Source organism: Hordeum vulgare, chromosome 6H, assembly GCF_904849725.1.
Source record: "Hordeum vulgare subsp. vulgare chromosome 6H, MorexV3_pseudomolecules_assembly, whole genome shotgun sequence".
NCBI classification, from domain to species: Eukaryota; Viridiplantae; Streptophyta; class Magnoliopsida; order Poales; family Poaceae; genus Hordeum; species Hordeum vulgare.
This window is the reverse complement of record NC_058523.1, coordinates 523,764,120-523,785,402: the sequence shown is the minus strand read 5'-3', so window position 1 is coordinate 523,785,402 and position 21,283 is coordinate 523,764,120. Positions and strand designations below refer to the sequence as shown.

Genomic DNA, 21,283 nt, shown 5'->3' with positions numbered 1-21,283 from the left:
AAGGGCTAGAAGGGATACTTCGTGAAATGGCAAAGCAGTTGCTGCACTAATGAAGAGACCCAAGATTAAACCCAAACCCGAGACTAAGTGCTTCTATATTGAGGAGAACAGTCACTGAGGCGGAGCAACTCTAGATACTTGGTAGATAAGAAGGCTGGCAAAAGTCGAAAGAAGTGTATTTGATATACATGATGTTGATGTGTACTTTACTAGTACTCCTAGTAGCATGAGGGTATTAGATACCGGTTCGGTTGCTAAGTGATTAGTAACACGAAATGAAAGCTACGGCATAAATGGAGACTAGCTAAAGGCGAGGTGACGATACGTGTTGGAAGTGTTTTCAAGGTTGATATGATCAAACGTCGCACGCTCCCTCTACCATCGGGATTGGTGTTAAACCTAAATAATTGTTATTTGGTGCTTGCGTTAAGCATGAACATGATTGGATCGTGTTTATTGCAATACGATTATTCATTTAAAGATAATAATGGTTACTCTATTTTCTTGAATAATCACCTTCAATGGTTTATTGAATCTCGATCGTAGTGTTACACATGTTCATAATATTGGTGCCAAAAGATACGAGGTAATGATGATAGTACCACTTACTTGTGGCACTGCCGCTTGAGTCATGTTGGTATAAATTGCATGAAGAGGCTCCATGCTGATGGACCTTTATACTCACTTGATTTTGAATCACTAGTGACATGCAAATCATACCACATGAGCAAAGCCTTGTTTTCATTGAGATGAATCAAGATAGTAACTTGTTGGAAGTGATACATTTTGATGTATGCAGTCCAATGGGTGCTGAGGCACGCAGTGGATATCATTACAATGACGATTTGAGTAGATACAAGAGTATTTACTTAATGAATCACAAGTCTGAAATGTTGAAAAGTTCAATTCTGTTTCAGAGTGAAGTTCATCGTAACAAGAGGATAAACGATCTACGATATGATCATAGAAATGAATATCTGAGTTGCGAGTTTTTGGTACACAGTTAAGACAATGTGGAAATTGTTTCACAGTTCATGCCACCTCGAACATCATAGTGTGATGATGTGTCTGAACGTCATAGCCACGCACTATTTAGTATGGTGCATGCTGTGATGTCTCTTATCGAATTACCACTATCGTTTATGGGTTATGCATTAGAGACAACCGCATTCACTTTAAATAGGGCACCGCGTATTTCCGTTGAGATGACACAGTATAGACTGAGGTTTAGAGAAATCTAAACTGTCGTTTCTTGAAAGTTTGGGGCTTCGACACTTATGTGAAAAAGGTTTCAGTCTGATAAGCTCGAACCCAAAGCGGATAAATGCATCTTCATAGAATATCCAAAATAGTTGGGTACATCTCCTATCTCAGATCCGAAAGCAAAGTGTTTGTTTCTAGAAACGGATCCTTTCTCGAGAAAAGGTTTCTCTCGGAAGAATTGAGTGGGAGGGTAGTAGAACTTGATGAGGTTATTGAACCATCACTTCAACCAGTGTGTAGCAGGGCGTAGGAAGTTGTTCCTGTGGCGCCTACACCAATTGAAGTGGAAGCTGATGATGGTGATCATTGAGCTTCGAATCAAGTTACTACAAACATCGTAGGTCGACAAGGTCGCGTACTGCTGCAGAGTAGTACGGTAACCCTGTCTTGGAGGTCATGTTGTTGAGCAACAGTGAACCTACGAGTTATGGAGAAAGCGATGGTGGGCCCAGATTCCGACAAATGGCTGGAAGCCATGAAATCCGAGAGAGGATCCATGTATGAAAACAAAGTGTAGACTTTGAAAGAACTACTTGATGGTCATAAGACTATTGAGTAAAGATGGATCTTTAAAAGAAGACAGACGATGATGGTGATAAGTCACTATTAAGAAAAGCTCGACTTGTCGCAAAGATGTTTTCGACAAGATCAAACAGTTGACTATGATGAGACTCTCTCACTCGTAGCGATGCTAAAGGTCTGTTAGAATTATGTTAGTTGTTGATGCATTATTTATGAAATATTGCACGTAGGATGTCAAAACATTGTTTTCTCGACGGTTTCCTTGAGCAAACATTGTATGTGATACAACCAGAAGGTTTTGTCGATCCTAAAGATACTAGCAAGTATGCAAGCTCCAGTGATCCTTCAATGGACTGGTGCAAGCATCTCGGAGTTGGAATATACACTTTGATGAGATGATCAAAGATTTTGGGTTTGTACAAGGTTTATGAGAAACTTGTATTTCCAAAGAAGTGAGTGGGAGCACTATAGAATTTCTGATAGGTATATGTGGTTGACATATTGTGGATCAGAAGTAATGTAGAATTTCTGTAAAGCATACAAGGTTGTTTGAAAGAAGTTTTCAAAGGAGTACCTGGATTACGCTACTTGAACGTTGAGCATCAAAGATCTATGGAGATAGATCGAAAGCGCTTAATAGAAGTTTCAACAAGATGCATGCCTTGACAAGTTTTGAAAGAGTTCAAAATAGACCAGCAAAGAAGGAGTTCTTGGTTGCGTTGTGAGGTGTGAACTTGAGTAAGACTCAAAACCCGACCACGGCAGAATGAAGAGAATAGACGAAGGTCGTCTTCTATGCCTTAGCCGTAGAATCTAAAGTATGCCATGCTGTGTACCGCACCTGAAGTGTGCCTTGACTCAAAGTATGTTGAGAGGTACAGAGAGTGATCCATGATTGAATCACTAGCAGCGGTCGAAATTTATCCTTAGTAACTAATGGACTAAGGAATTTTTCTCGATTATGGAGGTGGTTAAAACGTTTGTCGTAAAGGGTTACGTCAATGCAAGCTTTCACACTAATCCGGATAACTATGAGTAGTGAAACGGATTCGTATAGTAGAGTAGATATTTGGAGCATTTCCGAATAGCACGTAGTAGCAACATCTATAAGATGACATAAAGATTTGTAAAGAACGCACGAATCTGAAAGTTTCAGAACTGTTGACTAAAACCTCTCTCACGAGCAAGACGTGATCAGACCCCATAACTATGTGGGTGTTGGATTCGTTGGAATCACATGGTGATGTGAACTAGATTATTGACTCTAGTGCAAGTGGGAGACTGTTGGAAATATGCCCTAGAGGCAATAATAAATTAGTTATTATTATATTTCTTAGTTCATGATAATCGTTTATTATCCATGCTATAATTGTATTGATTGGAAACACAATACTTGTGTGGATACATAGACAAAACACTGTCCCTAGTAAGCCTCTAGTTGACTAGCTCGTTGATCAAAGATGGTCAAGGTTTCCTGGCCATAGGCAAGTGTTGTCACTTGATAACGGGATCACATCATTAGGAGAATCATGTGATGGACTAGACCCAAACTAATAGACGTAGCATGTTGATCGTGTCATTTTGTTGCTACTGTTTTCTGCGTGTCAAGTATTTGTTCCTATGACCATGAGATCATATAACTCACTGACACCGGAGGAATGCTTTGTGTGTATCAAACGTCGCAACGTAACTGGGTGACTATAAAGATGCTCTACAGGTATCTCCGAAGGTGTTAGTTGAGTTAGTATGAATCAAGACTGGGATTTGTCACTCCGTATGACGGAGAGGTATCTCGGGGCCCACTCGGTAATACAACATCACACACAAGCCTTGCAAGCAATGTGACTTAGTGTAAGTTGCGGGATCTTGTATTACGGAACGAGTAAAGAGACTTGCCGGTAAACGAGATTGAAATAGGTATGCGGATACTGACGTTCGAATCTCGGGCAAGTAACATACCAAAGGACAAAGAGAATGACATACGGGATTATATGAATCCTTGGCACTGAGGTTCAAACGATAAGATCTTCGTAGAATATGTAGGATCCAATATGGGCATCCAGGTCCCGCTATTGGATATTGACCGAGGAGTCTCTCGGGTCATGTCTACATAGTTCTCGAACCCGCAGGGTCTGCACACTTAAGGTTCGACGTTGTTTTATGCGTATTTGAGTTATATGGTTGGTTACCGAATGTTGTTCGGAGTCCCGGATGAGATCACGGACGTCACGAGGGTTTCCGGAATGGTCCGGAAACGAAGATTGATATATAGGATGACCTCATTTGATTACCGGAAGGTTTTCGGAGTTACCGGGAATGTACCGGGAATGACGAATGGATTCCGGGAGTTCACCGGGGGGGCAACCCACCCCGGGGAAGCCCATAGGCTTTGGGGAGACACACCAGCCCTTAGTGGGCTGGTGGGACAGCCCCAAGGGGGCCTATGCGCCAAGAATAAAGAATCAAAGGAAAATAAAAAAAAAGAGGGAGGAAGTGGGAAGGGAGGGGGACTCCTCCCACCAAACCAAGTCCAACTCGGTTTGGGGGGGGAGTCCTCCCCCCCTTGGCTCGGCCGACCCCTTGAGGGTCCCTTGGACCCCAAGGCAAGGTCCCCCTCCCTCCTCCTATATATATGGAGCAATTAGGGCTGATTTGAGACGACTTTCTCACGGCAGCCCGACCACATACCTCCACGGTTTTTCCTCTAGATCGCGTTTCTGCGGAGCTCGGGCGGAGCCCTGCTGAGACAAGATCATCACCAACCTCCGGAGCGCCGTCACGCTGCCGGAGAACTCTTCTACCTCTCCGTCTCTCTTGCTGGATCAAGAAGGCCGAGATCATCGTCGAGCTGTACGTGTGCTGAACGCGGAGGTGCCGTCCGTTCGGTACTAGATCGTGGGACTGATCGCGGGATTGTTCGCGGGGCGGATCGAGGGACGTGAGGACGTTCCACTACATCAACCGCGTTCTCTAAACGCTTCTGCTGTACGATCTACAAGGGTACGTAGATCACTCATCCCCTCTCGTAGATGGACATCACCATGATAGGTCTTCGTGCGCGTAGGAAAATTTTTGTTTCCCATGCGACGTGCCCCAACATTTTGCTATTTAGCGCATTCATGTATCTATTCGCGGGTTGGTTCAGAACAACTTTTTACCACAAATCGAAGACAGGGGGGCTGTCATGTCCGCTCCTGACTACCCTATCCCACGAAAAACCCTCCTACCTCGGACGAGCGTTTTTGCCTGATGTTGGTCTGCGCGCTTCAATGTCGGCTCTAGTGAGAGGCGCATCCATGTCGCCCCAGAGAAGACACGACCTCTTACTGGAGCCGACATTGAAGTGGTGCGTCGATCGAGAGCATTGTGCAAGCAGCTTCTCGGTGCACGCGTCATCTCTCCATATTCAAACAACATTAGTTCGTCTGCCTTCCTCCATTAAACGCATGAGGTTGTCAAGGAACGGCGAGCCGGCGTCACCCCTCCGTCCGTCTGCCGCCTGCCATTAATCATGTCGCCAGTCTCCCTACCACCCTCTCGCTATATAAACCGCAGGCCCGACCATAGCCGCATCGAACATCATCCGCTCACTTCCTCCTCTCTGCACCACTTCCGTCATGGGATGCTCGAGATCCATATCCGGAAGAGCCTTTCGTCCTAGCTGGAAAAAAGATCATTGCCATTGCAGCCAGCTGGCAGACCGGCAGGCATGGAGAGGTTGGTGATGCAGACGTCCCAATGTAGGAGGCAGCCGAGGATGAGTCAGCGTCACCCTCCTCATTGGTTGATGCCGGCATCAGCATGGACGAGGCATGTGCCAACTACATGGACATGGTAATGATGGAGCAGGCGGTAGTGTTTCGGCAGGTGCAGGCCAACCAGACCTACAACCTCCGCCTCCTCGACGAGCACCGACGAGCGAAGGAGCTGCTCGTCGCCGCACATCCATCGTGCCACACGTGGATGTGCCCGAGTTGGAGGCACTGCTCGAGTCCTACCGCTCCACCAGTGACATCTCTCGTAACCACTGACGGAACCGCCAACGTAAGGCGAAGTTACAAGCCACCTACAAAGAGATGGATGGCAGATGACGTGTTCACCAAGAGAAAGGACGAGGAGGACATCGCCAGCTCTGCCATGGTCGCACCCCGTCGCTAGACCACGAAGCCAGCACGTCCCCGAGCGCCACCAGCGACGAGGAAAGTAGAGCATGGGAGTTTGTCGGGGCTCTGGTCCCAGGAAGGTCACAGCTCGTCCCCTCTCGGTGAAGCCAAGCTTGATGGGCTCAACATCGTCGCCCGATTAGCCGCTTGGTGGCAACATGGAGGCGGGCAGTTCAGTTCCTGTTGCTCATGGCTATGGAGGTGGAGGTTGCGAAGGCAAAGATGGATAATGTCGAGGCGGAGCTGAAGACGATGAAGGCGGAGCTGAAGCTCCATTTTATGGTGCTCAAGTCCCGATGAACGACGACGATCATTTAAATTAGGTTTAGAGTCCGGTTTTGTTAGAATATGTTTAAAATGTAATGAATTTCGTCGAGTTTATATGAAATACATCCGGTTTCATAAATTTTGTCTGGTTCGTGTAAATCCGATTTGAATGATATAGGTAGCGTCGCAGGTTCCGTCATTCATGTACGTGCACTGATCCATGTTCGTGAACGGATGCCTGAACAAATTTGCGGGTCAACTTGACGCGTTAGAGATGAACGTAAGTTACAAGTAGGATATTCTGCTTTTAGTAGAGAATGCTCCGCATTTAGATGTGTGGTCGGTTCCTTCATCCATTTCGTGAACTCGTCTCTATTTGTGGATGGATGCGTGAGCAAATTTGTGGGTCAGTGTTACGCGTTAGAGATGTCGTATACGATGCACATTTAGGTGTGTGCTTGAGACAGGAAAAAATTATGGACAAATACTTTTGCAGCATAAAAAATGTTCTTCCAATATTTGGAGAGAGAAAGACAACCAAGAATTAGCTAAACCGCATTCCATCTTCGTTTGAACTCTCTTCCTAATCCATATTTCCATTTACTCTGAAGGAAAAATCTGACGACAAAGAGCACGATGCAGCAAAACTGCAGAGATACAGGTGAAGATCTCCCTCACAGACCAACCAACCCCCCTCTCTTCTACCAAGGAATCAACCGATGAAGAACAACGTCTATCACTGGCACCGTAGCCATGGCGCTATCTCGCGCCGGACAGCTGCGACGAGGACATGTACGACGGCCACCCGCTCATCGTCGTCATCGTCGTCTCCGACCGGGCGCGATCATCCACCATCGCCTGCTTCATGACGTTGCCGTCGGAGGGCCCGGCGAACCCCCGGCCGTACAGGCGGAGGAACCCGAGCGCCTGCGCGCGCGGCTCGCCCAGCTCCATGGTGCCCTCGAGCATGCCGGCCACCACCGCCATGCTCGGCCGCGTGTGCGGGTCCTCGTGCAGGCAGCACAGCGCCACCTTCACCATCCTCTCCACCTCCTTGCCCACCACCCGCCCCTCCAGCCGCGGGTCCGCCAGCTCCGCGTACCGCCCGGCTTCGTGCCCCTCCAGCGCCACCAGCGGGAAGTAGTCGTTCCTCCCGCTGCGCGACGAGCTTCCCGCCGTGCCATTCGAGGAGTTGGAGTCCTCGCCGCCGCCGCCGCCGTCGCTCACGTGCTCGCTGCGGTTCTTGCGGCCGTGCACCAGCTCCAGGAGCACCATGCCGAAGCCGTACACGTCCGTGCGATCGGTGATGGCCGTGTTGGTCAGCCACTCCGGCGCCAGGTACCCGCGCGTGCCCCGCATCGTCGTGAACAGCCCGGACTGCTCCGGCGTCAGGAACTTGGCGAGCCCGAAGTCGGCGATCTTCACCTGCCCGCCGTCGGCGAGCAGGATGTTCTCCGGCTTCACGTCGCAGTGGATGATCCTCTGGTTGCACCCGAAGTGGAGGTAGGCGAGCCCTCTCGCCGCGCCGATGGCGATGTCCACCCGCTCCTTCCACTCGAGAAGAGGCCCCGCCGGCCGGAACAGGGGCCGGTCGAGGGAGCCGCGGTTCATGTACTCGTACACCAGGAGGCGGCGGTGGCCCTCGGTGCAGAACCCCCGGAGCCGGACGAGGTTGACGTGGTGGATGTTGCCGATGACGGCGATCTCCGTCATGAACTCGCGCTTCCCCTGCATCCCGACGCCTTCGATCTTCTTCACGGCCACAAGCGAGCCGTCCGGGAGCTCACCCTTGTACACGGCCCCGAACCCGCCGGCGCCGATCTTGGTGCGGTAGCTGTTGGTCATGTCCTCGATCTCGTCGTGCGTGAACCGGGTGGGGAGGCCGGGGATGACAATGTCGTCATCGCCATCGTCTTCGTTGTCCAGATCGCGCACAAGGTGCGCCGAGGCTGACCCCGGCGAGCGCTGGCGCCGGAGCTGCACGTCCCTGGACCGCGAAGCGCGCCTCCCCACGCGCTGTTCGTCCTTATTGCGCCGTGACGCGATGACGATAGCGCCGACGACGACGACGAGCACAAATGCGATGATGGTTGGGAGCAGGATGGCGATGAGTGTCTTGTTGGAAGACGAACTGTCCGACGACGACCGTTGCGAGCTTTGCACCTTGATGTAGCCGGACATGCCGGCGCCGTTGCTCGAGTTGGTGTTTATGAACGAAGCGAGCTGGTTTTGCGCCAAGTAGCAGGACAAGGAGGAGGAGTCGTAGAAGTAGCCGAGGCAGGAGCAGTTGCTGGTGCAGAGTGCCTGGCACGACGACGCGTTGGAGCCGGCCGTGGCCGGCGGCGAGAACTTGTTGGCATAGTACGCAATGCCACTCCCAAGGCTGAGATACGAGATCATCGAGCCGCCGCCAGCGCCGCCGCCGCAGTAGCCCCCCTCGGGCAGCAATGTGGAGCCAACGGACGGCGCGCAGCCGTTGTCATGCGCCGTGGGGAACGGCGGCGGGCACGTGCAGGTGGAAACGTTGCCGTTGGGCGTGCAGAGGCCGAGCGCGCCACATGAGAGCGGGAGGGCGCATCCCCTGCTCGGCGCCACGATCCCGCCGTCCATGGGCGACGACGACGAGTTCGCCGACGCGAAGCTCGAGATTTGCAGCTTCCCGTCGACGCCCAGCTGAACGATGCGCAGCCCGGCAGGCGGCATCGCGGCCTGGACGACGACGGTGTCGTCCGCCGCGAGAAGGTATATCCCCGTGCCGTTCACGGCCATGTACGCGACCGTGCCGTCGCGATCCTTGACGGCGATGGCTTCGCCCGACAGCCGCCAGTACAAGGACCCCATCCACGCGAGCACGGCGTCGGCCGCGGTGACGTTGAGGCGGTAGTCCCCCTCGGCCAGGTCCGAGGCCGACACGGCGGACGACAGGAACCCGCCGACGGGGAGCCGCTGGGACGACACGAGCGAGTCCGTGGGGCGGTCGAAGGACTGCCAGAGCGTGCCATTCCGCCCGTCGAGAAGCGCGAGGTTGCCAGAGTCGGCCAGGCGGAGCGCGGCGACGGGGGACGCGAAGGGCGGCGTAGACCAGACGACGGTCCCGTTGGCGTCCTCGGCGGAGACACCGGCCGACGAGAGGCGGAACGGGGCCGCGCGGTTGGTGATGGGCGCGGCGCGGTTGGCGGCCCAGACGCAGGTCCCGGACGGCGCGTGCAGCACGGCGAGGTAGTAGTGGTCCTGCTGCCCCGCCGGGCTGTGCACCGCGGCCTCGAAGGCGCCGCTGCTGGACCGGAGGAACACGCCGAGGGTGTCGATGAAGAGGAGGTACGACGCCTCGAAGTCCGGCGCGACGAGCTCCGTCCGGACCGTGCCGGCGTCGGCACGCCAGAGCCTGGCGAGGGCGCCAAGGACGGCGAGGAGGAGGAGTGGGCGGATCGGCGAGGGTCTCCCCATGGCCAAAGCGAAGCGGTCGGCTCATGGGGGCGCCGGTGTCGACGTGACGATGGCATGGAGGCGGGAGGGGTTGACTCGGGCAGGTCCGAGGGGCGCCATTGGCCGCGGTGGGATCTGGGCGCGCGCGCAAAAATAAAAATCAAGATGCCGATCGACGACGACCTGCTACTCCCGTGGAGTCTGGACGCGGCGCTGGAACTGGCGGTGGCGGCCTACTGGTAGGATCCATTGTCTTGTCCCTCGCCTCTTGTGCGGATTGTTTAGTCCGAGCTTGGAGAATGGGGATTAGTGGACTGTTGGAGTATTAATTAGCATATGATCACCTGCATAATCTACAGGAGTTTAAGTTTGGACCCGTCCAGTCGTGTCCTAGCAGCACAGCGTGCATCTACTGGCGGCCCGTCTCCTTTGTGTTTTGTCTCTTACTCTTTCCTTGTCTTTGAAAAACTAGGAGGAGTGATCAAATAACCTTTTGAACTGGTCTACCCCAATTGGAGACGACCCAACAATAGAAAATGTGATCTTCTAAAATTATGCAAGTTTTAGCCGACCAACTTTGGGCAACATGGCACATAACATTATATTTAAGCAAGCTTTCTGTGTGTGGATTTGTTTTTAGGTGTGCTACCGTAAGCCGAAAAGATCGATCGAGTCGCGAGTCGTTAGATTTGGTATCAACAGATAACTGAGCTCGTCTTAGTTCTCGCCTTTGCAGTAGGTGATGTTGCGAAAAATTGTGTAAATGGGATAATATTGTAGAATTGTTGCTTGGCCACCATAGTGGCCATCGCATGTTGCAGCAGTACCCTCGTTGTTCATCATCGTCGTTTTGCAACATTGTCGTTCTTGCAAAGACTTGTCTCAGGAGCCCCCCCCCCCGGGGGGGGGGGGGTGGGGGGCCTTGGCCGCGCCTGTCATCTTTCCTCTTCCTCCGTCACTTCACCTTCGAGATTTTGGTAGTTGTTCACGCGTCGTCGACACGGGCACCGATGACTGTGGTAGTGGATGCGGGCTAGGCAAGCAGATCTCATCGGCCCAAGCTGGATCAATGCGACGGGCGACGACGAATTGAGATGGACGAGCGCGATGGCTGGGAAGGGTCCCGGTGTGAAGTAGGAATGGGGTGGTGAGCACGGCTCACTCGTTTGCATATTTACGCTCGTCGTAGGAGGGGATAAAGAGGAGAAAGGGGAAAGATGTAGCTTAGGCCCATGGGGACGCATGACTGAGAAAAAAAACGACCTACATGTGTTATTCACCGCACACCTCTACAACAAAGTTCGTGCTGTGCTCAAAGGCTTGCAACATGGCCTTCTTAACCCTTAGTAAGTTTTGATGGATCCTTTTTATGGTAATCCAATGAACTTGCCCGCTTAATCCAGCCAAAGGCTCATTTTGCCAATAGGACTCTCGTGTATAAACACACAAAATTAGGTAAAGTTCAGCGGCTGACGGTTTTATCATTTCAGGATGGCATTTTACAAAAAGCATGACAATTCGTTTATTTCAATGTAATTTTCATCTGATCTAGATCATTTGGCTATGAGGCAGGGGCGGAGCCAGGCTAGTGCTAGGCCCGGACCTGCTTGGTTGCTACACTCAACAAAGAATTTTTACGACAAGACCCAGGCCTAGGTCCCCTGGGTTTAGCTCCGCCATTTTGAGGGGTTGGAAGTTTCCTCCTGGACAACGGTCGTGAGGTAACATTACCGTAAATCTATCGGCACATCTTTTAGACTCGCTAGTTATATGTACCACGCTTTGTTTATGTCCCTCCGTTCATCAATTTTTAGTACATACTTTAAATATAAGGTGTATTAGTTGTTTAAAAAGTCAAACATTGTCTATGTTTGACCAACATTACAAAAAATATATAAATATATACAATACAAAATATATATCATATGAAAATATACATCAGGATGAATCTAGTGATAATGATTTCATATTCTAGATATTGATATTTTTATCTATCACTTGATTAAAGTTTAAAAAAAATAATTTTAAAAAAATACACCTAAGAGGAACTCCAATGGGGCTACCCATTTCGTCCGCCTCCGTTCGTTTGGGTCGGCGCGGACAAAAATGATGGCCCAACGCGCCGACCCAAACGGACGCGCGTCCGACTTTCGTCCGCGGTCGACCCATTCCTGGCCTATTTTTGAGCCGGATTTGCGTCGGCGCGGACACGCGACGGACGCGCGCACGCTCGCCTTCTCCTCCCCCGAGCCCGCTGGTCGGTGGCACATTGGCCCCCCCCCCCCCAGCCAATAGCAACCCTCGCTCGCCTCCTTCGTCGCCGACGCCGCCGCCCATTTTTACCGGCGACTCTGCCAGCTGCCCACTCTCAACAACGCCGCCCACATCCGCCCACTCTCAGCAACGCCGCCCACTCCCACGTCGCCCGCCGCCGCCGTCTTGCCGTCGGGGAGCCGGCTGCTTCCCATCCCCACGCCTCGACTAAGAAGCCGCCTCGCCGCCCGGCCAGATCCTCACAGCCGCCACTCGTCGGACGCCGGGAGGGCAGCTAGCTGGTCCGTGCACGCCGCGACTCCCTTCGTCGGCCGTCTTCTTCGTTGACGTCCGCAAGCTGTTCGACGGTTTGTCAAGGTACAAAAAAATGGACACCGGCGACGAGTTCTTTTTTCACAATTTCCTTTGCGACTCCGACGATTCGTCGTCCGATGACGAGGAGGAGATGTTGGCTGCCGTGTTGGTCCATCACCACCTCAACTGCAAGCGGCCGTTGTTCCGTGGCTCCATTCCGGACCACCTTCTGGCGTTGAATCGCAACCGAGAGAGCGGACATTTGCTTCTTTGAAAGGACTATTTTGATACAGCAAACCCGTTGTTCAAACATCAACAATTCCGCCGCCGTTTCCGTATGAGTAGGCATGTTTTCAACCGTATTAGAGAGGGAGTGGTCGGCTACGATGACTATTTCGAGTGCAAAGCGCTCGAAACGTCTGTACGATCAAGGGTTTCGGTTTCAAGGTGAGAATGTTGTGCCTGAGCATGGAGGAGCGGTAACGTTTGAACAGTTCATCCAATTTCATCAAGACATGCGTGATTGAGAAACTCACGTGCAACTGTAAAATGATTTGGTTGAGCATATGTGGACTCATTTTGGCAACCAATAGATTTATCTTCTTTTATTCGTTATCAAAATTATGTGCAAACTATATGAGACATTTTTATTTTTATTCGGCTTATAATAACTATGCTATTTTCGGTTTAAATTATGTTATTTAATTCAAATTATGAAAATCATGCAAAATAGGACAGCCAGCCGGCCACGTCGGTACATATGGGTCGACGCGTTGAACACGCTATCAACCCATATGTAAAACAGGACGGACGCCGGGCAAGCGGTCGATTCAAACAAACCAAAAAACAAACAAAATTGTTGTTCGTTTGGTCGATCCGTTGGAGTTGCCTATATTTAGGAACGGGGGAGGAAGGGAGAGATTGATGAGATGGATCTTTAACGATTGGCGGTTGGAGGCGAGGCAGGGGCGGCCGGCCGATCTCCCTCACATGCCATGCCAACACATACATTATATTTCCCGATCGGCGACACCTACGACGCACGCAACGCAAGAGCTTCGCTTGCTTTGTTTAACGAAAAATGCAGCATCGCCCTACGCGCTTACGTACAGCCAGGCAATCGAAAACAGAAGCCAACCCCGCCAAAGAAAAATGGAAACAGACGCCCCTACTGTTGCTCTGGCGGGCGGCGTCGTATTCACGCACGCACGCACGCACGCACGCACGCCACCTCTCTCCTCTCGCGGCGGCCCACGACCAGCCATGATCTCGCGGAGGGAGGGGATGGACCGTGCGCGCAGGTTCGGTGGCTCGGCCGTGCCGGACGACCCAGGGACGAACTGGCGGGTAGGGTGTGGTGTGTCATCAGGGGAGCTTCATCTGCCGAGGGCATCATTTCTCATCAATTCCAATTTTTGGGATCAGATCAAGCTACTTGATTCTGATTCCTCCGCGGAAGCAAGAGCGCAAAACGACCAGAACAACGTGCTGCTAAATCATACGTATGTGTGGATTTATTAAATGAAATAAGAGCATGTGACGGTCAAAACACGTCGACATAATAGCGTGCTTAATGATGCGAAACATGTGAAATACTCCCTCCATTCCTAAATATAAGACCTTTTAAAGATTGTACTATAAACTACATACGGATGTACATAGACATATTTTAGAGTATAAATTCACTCATTTTGTTTCGTATATAGTCTTTTAGTGAAATATCTAAAAGGTCTTATATTTTGGAACGGAGGGAGTAATAAGCAAGATGAATGAGTTATGAGAATCTGGATTGCTCGGTTCTCGTCCGATGGTTCACCGAGGCAGTCAGGCACTGGCATCATTTGGTTTGAATTTCATAGGGGAAAACAGGGAAAATTTACGATTCACTCAGGCCTGCTTTTTTCTTTTTACATTTCTCTTTTTTACCTTTGCATCTGATATAACCTTAATCTGATCATTTCTGTGGGCTTTCTTACTTTTTTCCTATTTAATTCTTTGTTGACGAAACTTCCGACCTATACATCAACTGCTAAGACAGTACGAAGAACATCGAAAATTACATCCAAGTGCGCAGACCACTTAGCGGCTACTACAAACACTACATCAAACGGAAGGAGTACCGTCGTCATCGCCCCTTCCTCACGGGAGCCGGACGGACCTTGCTGTAGTAGACATTCGATAAGTCATCGTGTTAAGGCCCCACAAAACCAGCGCATCAGAAAAGTAACCGTTGTAGATGGAAAAAGCGTAGATCGAAAGGATCCAACATATAGACACATGATCGCGGACGAGCGAAGACCAGATCCAATAGACACAAACATCGATTGAATCTCGAGATATCCGTTAGAGAAAAACTCAACACGACCTCCGACAATTATAGATGCTCCTCCGAGCCTGGGCTAGACAAGAAGAACTTTTTTCCATCTTCAGAGAACCATCACTGGCTCATCTTGATGAGGACACAAACCCTAATCAAACTAAAAAGACTACTAGAAATGGAGCCCTCCGTCGGCAAGGGCCATGATCCACCGTGCCTTCATGGCCCTAAGGCCGGGGAGGGGGGATCAGCGACGGGGCCGACGTGAGGCATGGAAGCCTAGCGTCTGGTCTCCAGAGAGCCACGTACGAAGGGGTACGTGAGGATATTCAAATACACGGTCATGTATATTCATGTGCTTCAATAATCTTCTGATTTGCACATGTGACCCTATCATATTTATATAGTTTTTTCTATAAACCCTAATATTGCGTTGACGTTTCCTACAGTCATGTCACCTGAGCAAACTACCATTTCCTATGAGAAGTCATCTGTTTGAATGGTGTGATCTGGGAGTGTTCCCTCAAACATATTTGGCATGCTATTGTATAAAGATTGTACATGTTGTAAATGAAAAATTACAATGAGAGCAGAAAGATTGTCAGGAATTTTCATGCTGCAGTAGAGTAATTGACATGCATTTTCAGTGACTTGCCATGATGCAACATAAATAATTGCAACCTAAAATAGAATTTCCAGTGAAAAATGTATGTTCTAAAAACAGAATTTGCCATCACGCAAACATGAACAAACCATGCAGTGTCATCAACTTGTTCAGACGAGTGGTGATGCCACTTGTCTTACTTTTAGATTGGTACACATGAATTGAATGAGTCACAAATCTTCATGTAGCTTCATGTGTCCGTTACACTGTGGGTTGGATAGATGATCGTCTATGACGGAGTCGAAGTTGCTTGCTAAGAGTGTAGGAATGGCGATGATCCCTGTGTGCCGTCTCATCGAGACCCTCTTTGAAATGGTGTGCGTAGGCTTTTTTATGTGTACCACTTATTGGTTGTAACGGTCTTCGTCCGTTTTTCCATAATTAATTGGACAATCTGATTTTCGTTTGGTTTTTCCTAATGAACTGAGCAATTTTTTTCTTCCTAATGAATGCAGATAAGTGCCATTTCAAAAAATTGAACGAGTCACAACACATTGGCCAAAAGAAATACCATTTGAGCTGATGTCTGACCGTTAACATTTTGGTTTTATATTCGTGTGTCTTTTAAATCCTATGAATCACGTCCTGAAGGCTAAAGATAATCATACTTCCAAACAAGACTTCTAGCATTGCTTGTGATGTCTGGAAGAAGAGTATGTTGGCAGTATAACCTGATGTTAAGAATACCTTCAAAGTTGTGATGGGGCGACCCTACCTATTTAAAGGTAAATATATCAAATATAAATTTAGAATCAGCTGTCATGCTCCAAGTTGCAATCGTGCTCTAACTCGGTTAGAGGTTAGATTCTAACCCTGGACTAACCCTAAACTAACTCTAACCAAAAAAGTGTTCGGATGGAAGGGTTAGATTGTCAATAAATACACCTTTTTCAATCATTTGGCTCCTTTATCAAGGCTTTGGTGTGGTGAAAATAGAGAAAAAAGTAACTTTTTGTGGGCCCAACTTAACTCTAACCCAAATAAACACTCTTGGGTGGGTTAATTTTTTTAAATGGGTTACCAACTCTAACCCTCCCTGTTTGGATGTTTTAAGGTTAGATTGATCCAATCTAACATACTCTAACTCAGGATACAAACAGGGCCTTGGAATAGTTCCCCAAACATACGCCCCATACATTAGAATACAAATCTACCCCCACTGCATCTTTCTTCGTTAAACAGTACCAGCCAATAAGAAAGGCAAGTGACTTTGATTTGGAAGTGCGTGACTTCATCTAGAAGATTAAACTTTTGCCAGCATGAAGATAACTACTACTCCCTCATGTACATCCGTATGTAGTTTATGGTACAATCTCTAAAAGGTCTTATATTTAGGAACGGAGGGAGTAGTAGTGTACAAGTAAACTTTCCAACCATTCAGAAACCAGCATCCACGATATAAACAGCGTAATATTGGAGGTAAACAAGATTATATGGGAATCCCTCAGTACAGGTGATGGCAGAACCTGCGCTCTAACAGCCTTGCTGTCCTAAAACTTATTATGTCAAGCATCAAACTTTCCCGGGGGGCAAAAAAAGGCCTATTTCGCCTGCTTAATGAGTTCCTCTCATCTGATAGAGACAATAACCATCTGCTACAATAACAAAAGATTTTGGGTGCTAAACAAGTAATTGATACAGTCCCATCCACCAATAACCACAACCAGGAATACATCGTCATAGCAGCAAAAATCAATCAAGCTGATTCCTCTACCGGAGCAACTGGTGGAGCACCGCCGGTGGTCGGGCTGGAAGAAAATGGATAACCAATTGTTAGTACTTCCTCAGAAGCTGTTTACCATTACATACTGATGGATTTGCATAGGGGATGAGATACTTACAGTCCCACCATAACTTTAAACGCATCATAGATTCCCCACTGAGCACCAGTAAGAGTACCAATCATGACGATACGAAGGGGGAGCCCTCTGGTGAAAAGGCCCAACATGCCAATCTTCTTAACAGCCTACAAAGGTTTAATAACAGCATAAAGTCAGCAAATAGTCCAGTAGTTCAACAAAGAGGATAGAAGATCTCAAAGACAATGAAAAAATGATAGAAACAAAGCTTACATCGCCCACTGTAGCACCCTTGGCATTGTTGAGGAACGAGACAAGGTTGTCAGCCGGATGAGAAACAATAGCACAGAAAACACCGGCAATGTAGCCACCAGCAAAGCTGATACCCAACTGGGAAGACTTGCTGCACTCGGCCTTCGGAACAGGAACAGCGTGTTTGTAGATAAGCTCAACAATAGTTTCGAAGGACGCAAACTTCATCATGGTATCTGAATAAAGCATGGAAGTAACATATGAGCAATAACAGAAGTTCAAAGCACTGTACATTCAGCAACTTTCCAATTCTATCTACTCTCTCCGTTCTTAAACTTTTTAGGGATTCCACTAAAAACTACATACGGATGAATATAGACATACTTTAGAGTGTAGATTCATCCATTTTGCTACGTATGACTTTATTTAGGAACGGAGGGAGTAGATGACATGTGCTACCTAGAAGGCTATAACTAATAAAATTCAAATATTATGTCATTCAATTAACAATGGCCAATTCTAGAATTGGTCGCAAATACTTGCAATCTGCATCAGTTAACATTAGTCTGCATAAACTTCCAGACTTGTTAACATCAGTTAACGATCTACATCAGTTAACATGATGAACCATAACCAAACATAACATTTTACGAGAGGGGAAACAAAACATTCATCATGTAAAAACTGGTATAAGGTATGGAACTGAGATTGATGGGAATTTCTATTGTCATTTATGAACAGAGTACCCAAACAAAATTGCCAAACATACAACAGACATCTAGATACAAAATGTTCTGCCATAACCCATTTCCGATAGACAAAAGTTGTCAAGTTCAGTAGATACAGGCATACGGTAATCCCATGTCTGGCTAACATATTTATTTTTTACAAGAAAAGTGAATTTTGGAGTTTCAGCTACAAACTTCCATCACAACTATAGGTTAGAAGCTTGCTCATACAGGAGAAGAGGAAGTAACAAAACATCACCAATTGGTATATCAAAGAAAACAAACAGTGCCAATCAGATGAAACAGGAGACCAGCTTTAGAGCATTTGGTTCCAAAGCAGGCCAAATTTAGGAAACGATCATGATAGCGACAGTTCAAATTAAAAGACTAAGAGAATGATAAGAGAAAACACTCACAAGGAATCTGGCGACCCCAGAGCGGAACGATGCCCTTGTAAAGCCTGGCATTATTAACCAATAAAGTTAGAGGACATGTGATAAGGATAAGAGAAGCAAATCATGAAGTTTCTGAGGCGGCTGGAGATTTACTTACCCAGCAGCACCCTCGGCTTTGATGAACTTGGGAAGCCCATCACTCAAGCCACGGGCAAATCCAGGCTGTGTCTGCACACGGACCTTGACAGCTTCAAAGGGGCACAGAGCGATGTCAGCAATTACCTCGGCAGAAGCTGACCCTGCAAGGTAAATTAGGGTCTTGTACTTCACGGCATTCTCAGGCCCAGCCATATCTGAGTAGGTCTTCTTAAAGAACTCGTAGAACCCAAACTTGCAAGCCCCCTGAGCACTGTAACCAAGCAAGGTAGGCACCCATCCCCTAAAGAATCCCCTAGCTCCTTGCTCCTTTAACAGAACACCAAATCCAGATGTGATGCTCTTGTATTTCGCCGGGTCAATCTGCAACAATTGATAGAAATGGGTTAGATCCAAAGTACTTCGTTCACACCTAGTACCAGTTACAGCTTCAAATGTCAAAAGGAAAATCCCAAAAATCTTAGTAGATGGTACTTAAATGTACAATGCTAACTGGAATAAGAAAATAAAAATAAACAAATCAACAGTCCTAAACAAAAGATGGATAAGTATTAAGCTTGAACAATACCAATTTTCAAACAAACAACATTAGATGATCAAACTAGTGAACTTTAGTTTTGATCAATAGCCTACAGCCGTACAGTTGGTACTGAATTTTCATGTATGAACAGAAATGAAGCACATATAAAGTGATCACAGGCAACTCACACCCCTTTCAGGCATAGACTTGAATTAACTTATTGATGGACCGACAAAAGAGCTAAGCACCACAGATTATATGGTTCAGGTTCAGACATGATTTTATATCGAACCAAAGTAAAAAACCTTACAAAATGCACAGTCCTCAACATGATTTCTACCACAATACTGAACGAAGTAAAAGCTTAAGAATTGCACATTCATCAACATAATTTGAACCACACAATACTGAACAAAGCAATAGCCTAAGAATTGTGCATTCCTCAACATAATTTGCACGAGAATACTGAACCAAGTAAAAGCCTAAGAATTGCACATTCATCAACATAATTTGCATGACAATACTGAACCAAGTAAGCGCCTAAGAATCGCACATCCATCACCATAATTTGCACGACAATACTGAACCAAGTAAACGCCTAAGAATTACATTTTCAACAACATAATTTGCACGACAATACTGAACCAAGTAAGCACCTAAGAATTGCAGATCCATCAACATAATTTGCACGACAATACTGAACCAAGTAAGCCCCTAAGAATTACACATCCATCAACATAATTTGCACGACAATACTGAACCAAGTAAACGCCTAAGAATTACATTTTCAACAACACAATTTGTACCAAAACGAGACTACTCCGATGAGGAAGACACACGAATCAACTAGCAAGCGATGAAATGTACCTACTGGAAGTGCAATACTTGACTGCTAGCATGTACTCCTACTAGTTACCAGTTCCTAAGCAAGCGCAGCAAGCACATCTGGGCAAACCAAAAGGCATTCGGGGAACAAAACAATACACAAATCCTAGACAGCACCAACACGCGCGGTCAAGCGGAAACAGGCTAGATTTACGCATCCAGATCGCGAAATGCCTGCCTAGACGACGGAGGAGATCGAAACTCGCGCCCGCATCGAAGCTAACGGCCAGATCTAGGCGGAAACCGTCGGGTACGGAGCCCCGGACGCGCGGGGGAGCGCAGATCTAGGTCCCTCACCTGCATGTTGCACTTGACCAGGTCGAGCGGGGTGACGGCCATGTGGGTGAGGCCGCAGCTGGCGATCCCCCCGGCGGTGCAGGCGGCGTAGAAGGCCGGCGAGTACATGACGATTTTCTCGTTGGGCGCGCGGATCGAGAAGGGCCTGCCGCCCCCGGCCCCGCCGGCGCCGACGATGCCGGCGGCCGGGGCCGCGGCGGGCGCCTGGTAGGGCGACGGGGAGGAGGGGAAGCGCGGGGCGGTGAAGGAGCGCGCGGCGGGGGAGGAGTAGAGGAAGCTGGGGAGGAGCGAGTCGCGGGAGAGGTCGGAGAGCGCCATCGCCGCCGGGCCGAGAGATCCGGGCGCGGATTCGCGGGGGCGGTGCTTTCTGAGCTCTCTCTCCTCTCTCTCGCGTTCGCGTGGGTTTGACGGGGAGTGGCGGCGGTGGCTGGAATATATGGAGGCGCTGCGCGTTCGCTCCCGACTTGTGTTAATAATTTAGGGTATACGCTGTGGCTGGCGGCCGGGCACTGGTGGTGGGCTGGCCTGGCGTGGGGCCCGGCGGCAGTGTCCGTTCGGCTTGTGGTTGGTGCCTGGCGTCTGGGGCGTGGATCGTACGCGTTCCCCGATCGAACTTTGCACATTTTTTGACAAACCAAAAAAAATAGTTTGTGTATTTTGGGACGGTCTGGCCAAAGTCATCGCTAGCTGCTTGCCCTAAGCTAAGGAAAAGAGCCGTGGCTACTTTTCGGGGGTCGTAAATGTGGAGCTACGCTTTGCTAATCGCGGCGCGGGTCGCCGTCGCGGAATATGCAGGTGAATATTCCAATCCAAGGGAAGGGAGAGGGGCGCGGCCTTGCTCCGCCCGCCCGGTCGACGGACGGGACGAGCCGCCGGAGTGGATGGGCCCTCGCGTGGGCCAGGTCCGGCGCCCACCGGCGCGTTCCTTCTCTTCTCCCGTGTCGGTGCACCATGTTTTCGCAGCCTCGTCGGCACATGCAGAGGTGGATGGGAGTGTTATTTCCATGGAAAGCACGAGTCAAATGAAATCAACTCTGTTGGGAGAGTTTGTTGCGGGCTGC

General features: G+C 48.9%; 2 protein-coding genes across 2 annotated transcripts; both read right to left on the bottom strand.

Annotated features, from left to right (window-relative positions):
- Nucleotides 1-6,689: 6,689 nt before the first annotated feature.
- LOC123402836 (G-type lectin S-receptor-like serine/threonine-protein kinase At5g35370) lies at nucleotides 6,690-10,055 on the bottom strand. The gene has a single exon (XM_045096794.1). The coding sequence runs from the start codon at nucleotides 9,660-9,662 to the stop codon at nucleotides 6,975-6,977; it is 2,688 nt and encodes an 895-aa protein (XP_044952729.1). The 5' UTR covers nucleotides 9,663-10,055; the 3' UTR covers nucleotides 6,690-6,974.
- Nucleotides 10,056-16,566: 6,511 nt separating this feature from the next.
- Nucleotides 16,567-20,678, bottom strand: LOC123400998 (mitochondrial phosphate carrier protein 3, mitochondrial-like). The gene is made up of 6 exons (XM_045094714.1): nucleotides 20,223-20,678; nucleotides 18,522-18,883; nucleotides 18,386-18,429; nucleotides 17,263-17,477; nucleotides 17,032-17,156; nucleotides 16,567-16,938 (listed from the first exon to the last, which is right to left on the bottom strand). The coding sequence occupies exons 1-6, from the start codon at nucleotides 20,538-20,540 to the stop codon at nucleotides 16,887-16,889; spliced, it is 1,116 nt and encodes a 371-aa protein (XP_044950649.1). The 5' UTR covers nucleotides 20,541-20,678; the 3' UTR covers nucleotides 16,567-16,886.
- Between the last annotated feature and the right edge of the window lie 605 nt (nucleotides 20,679-21,283).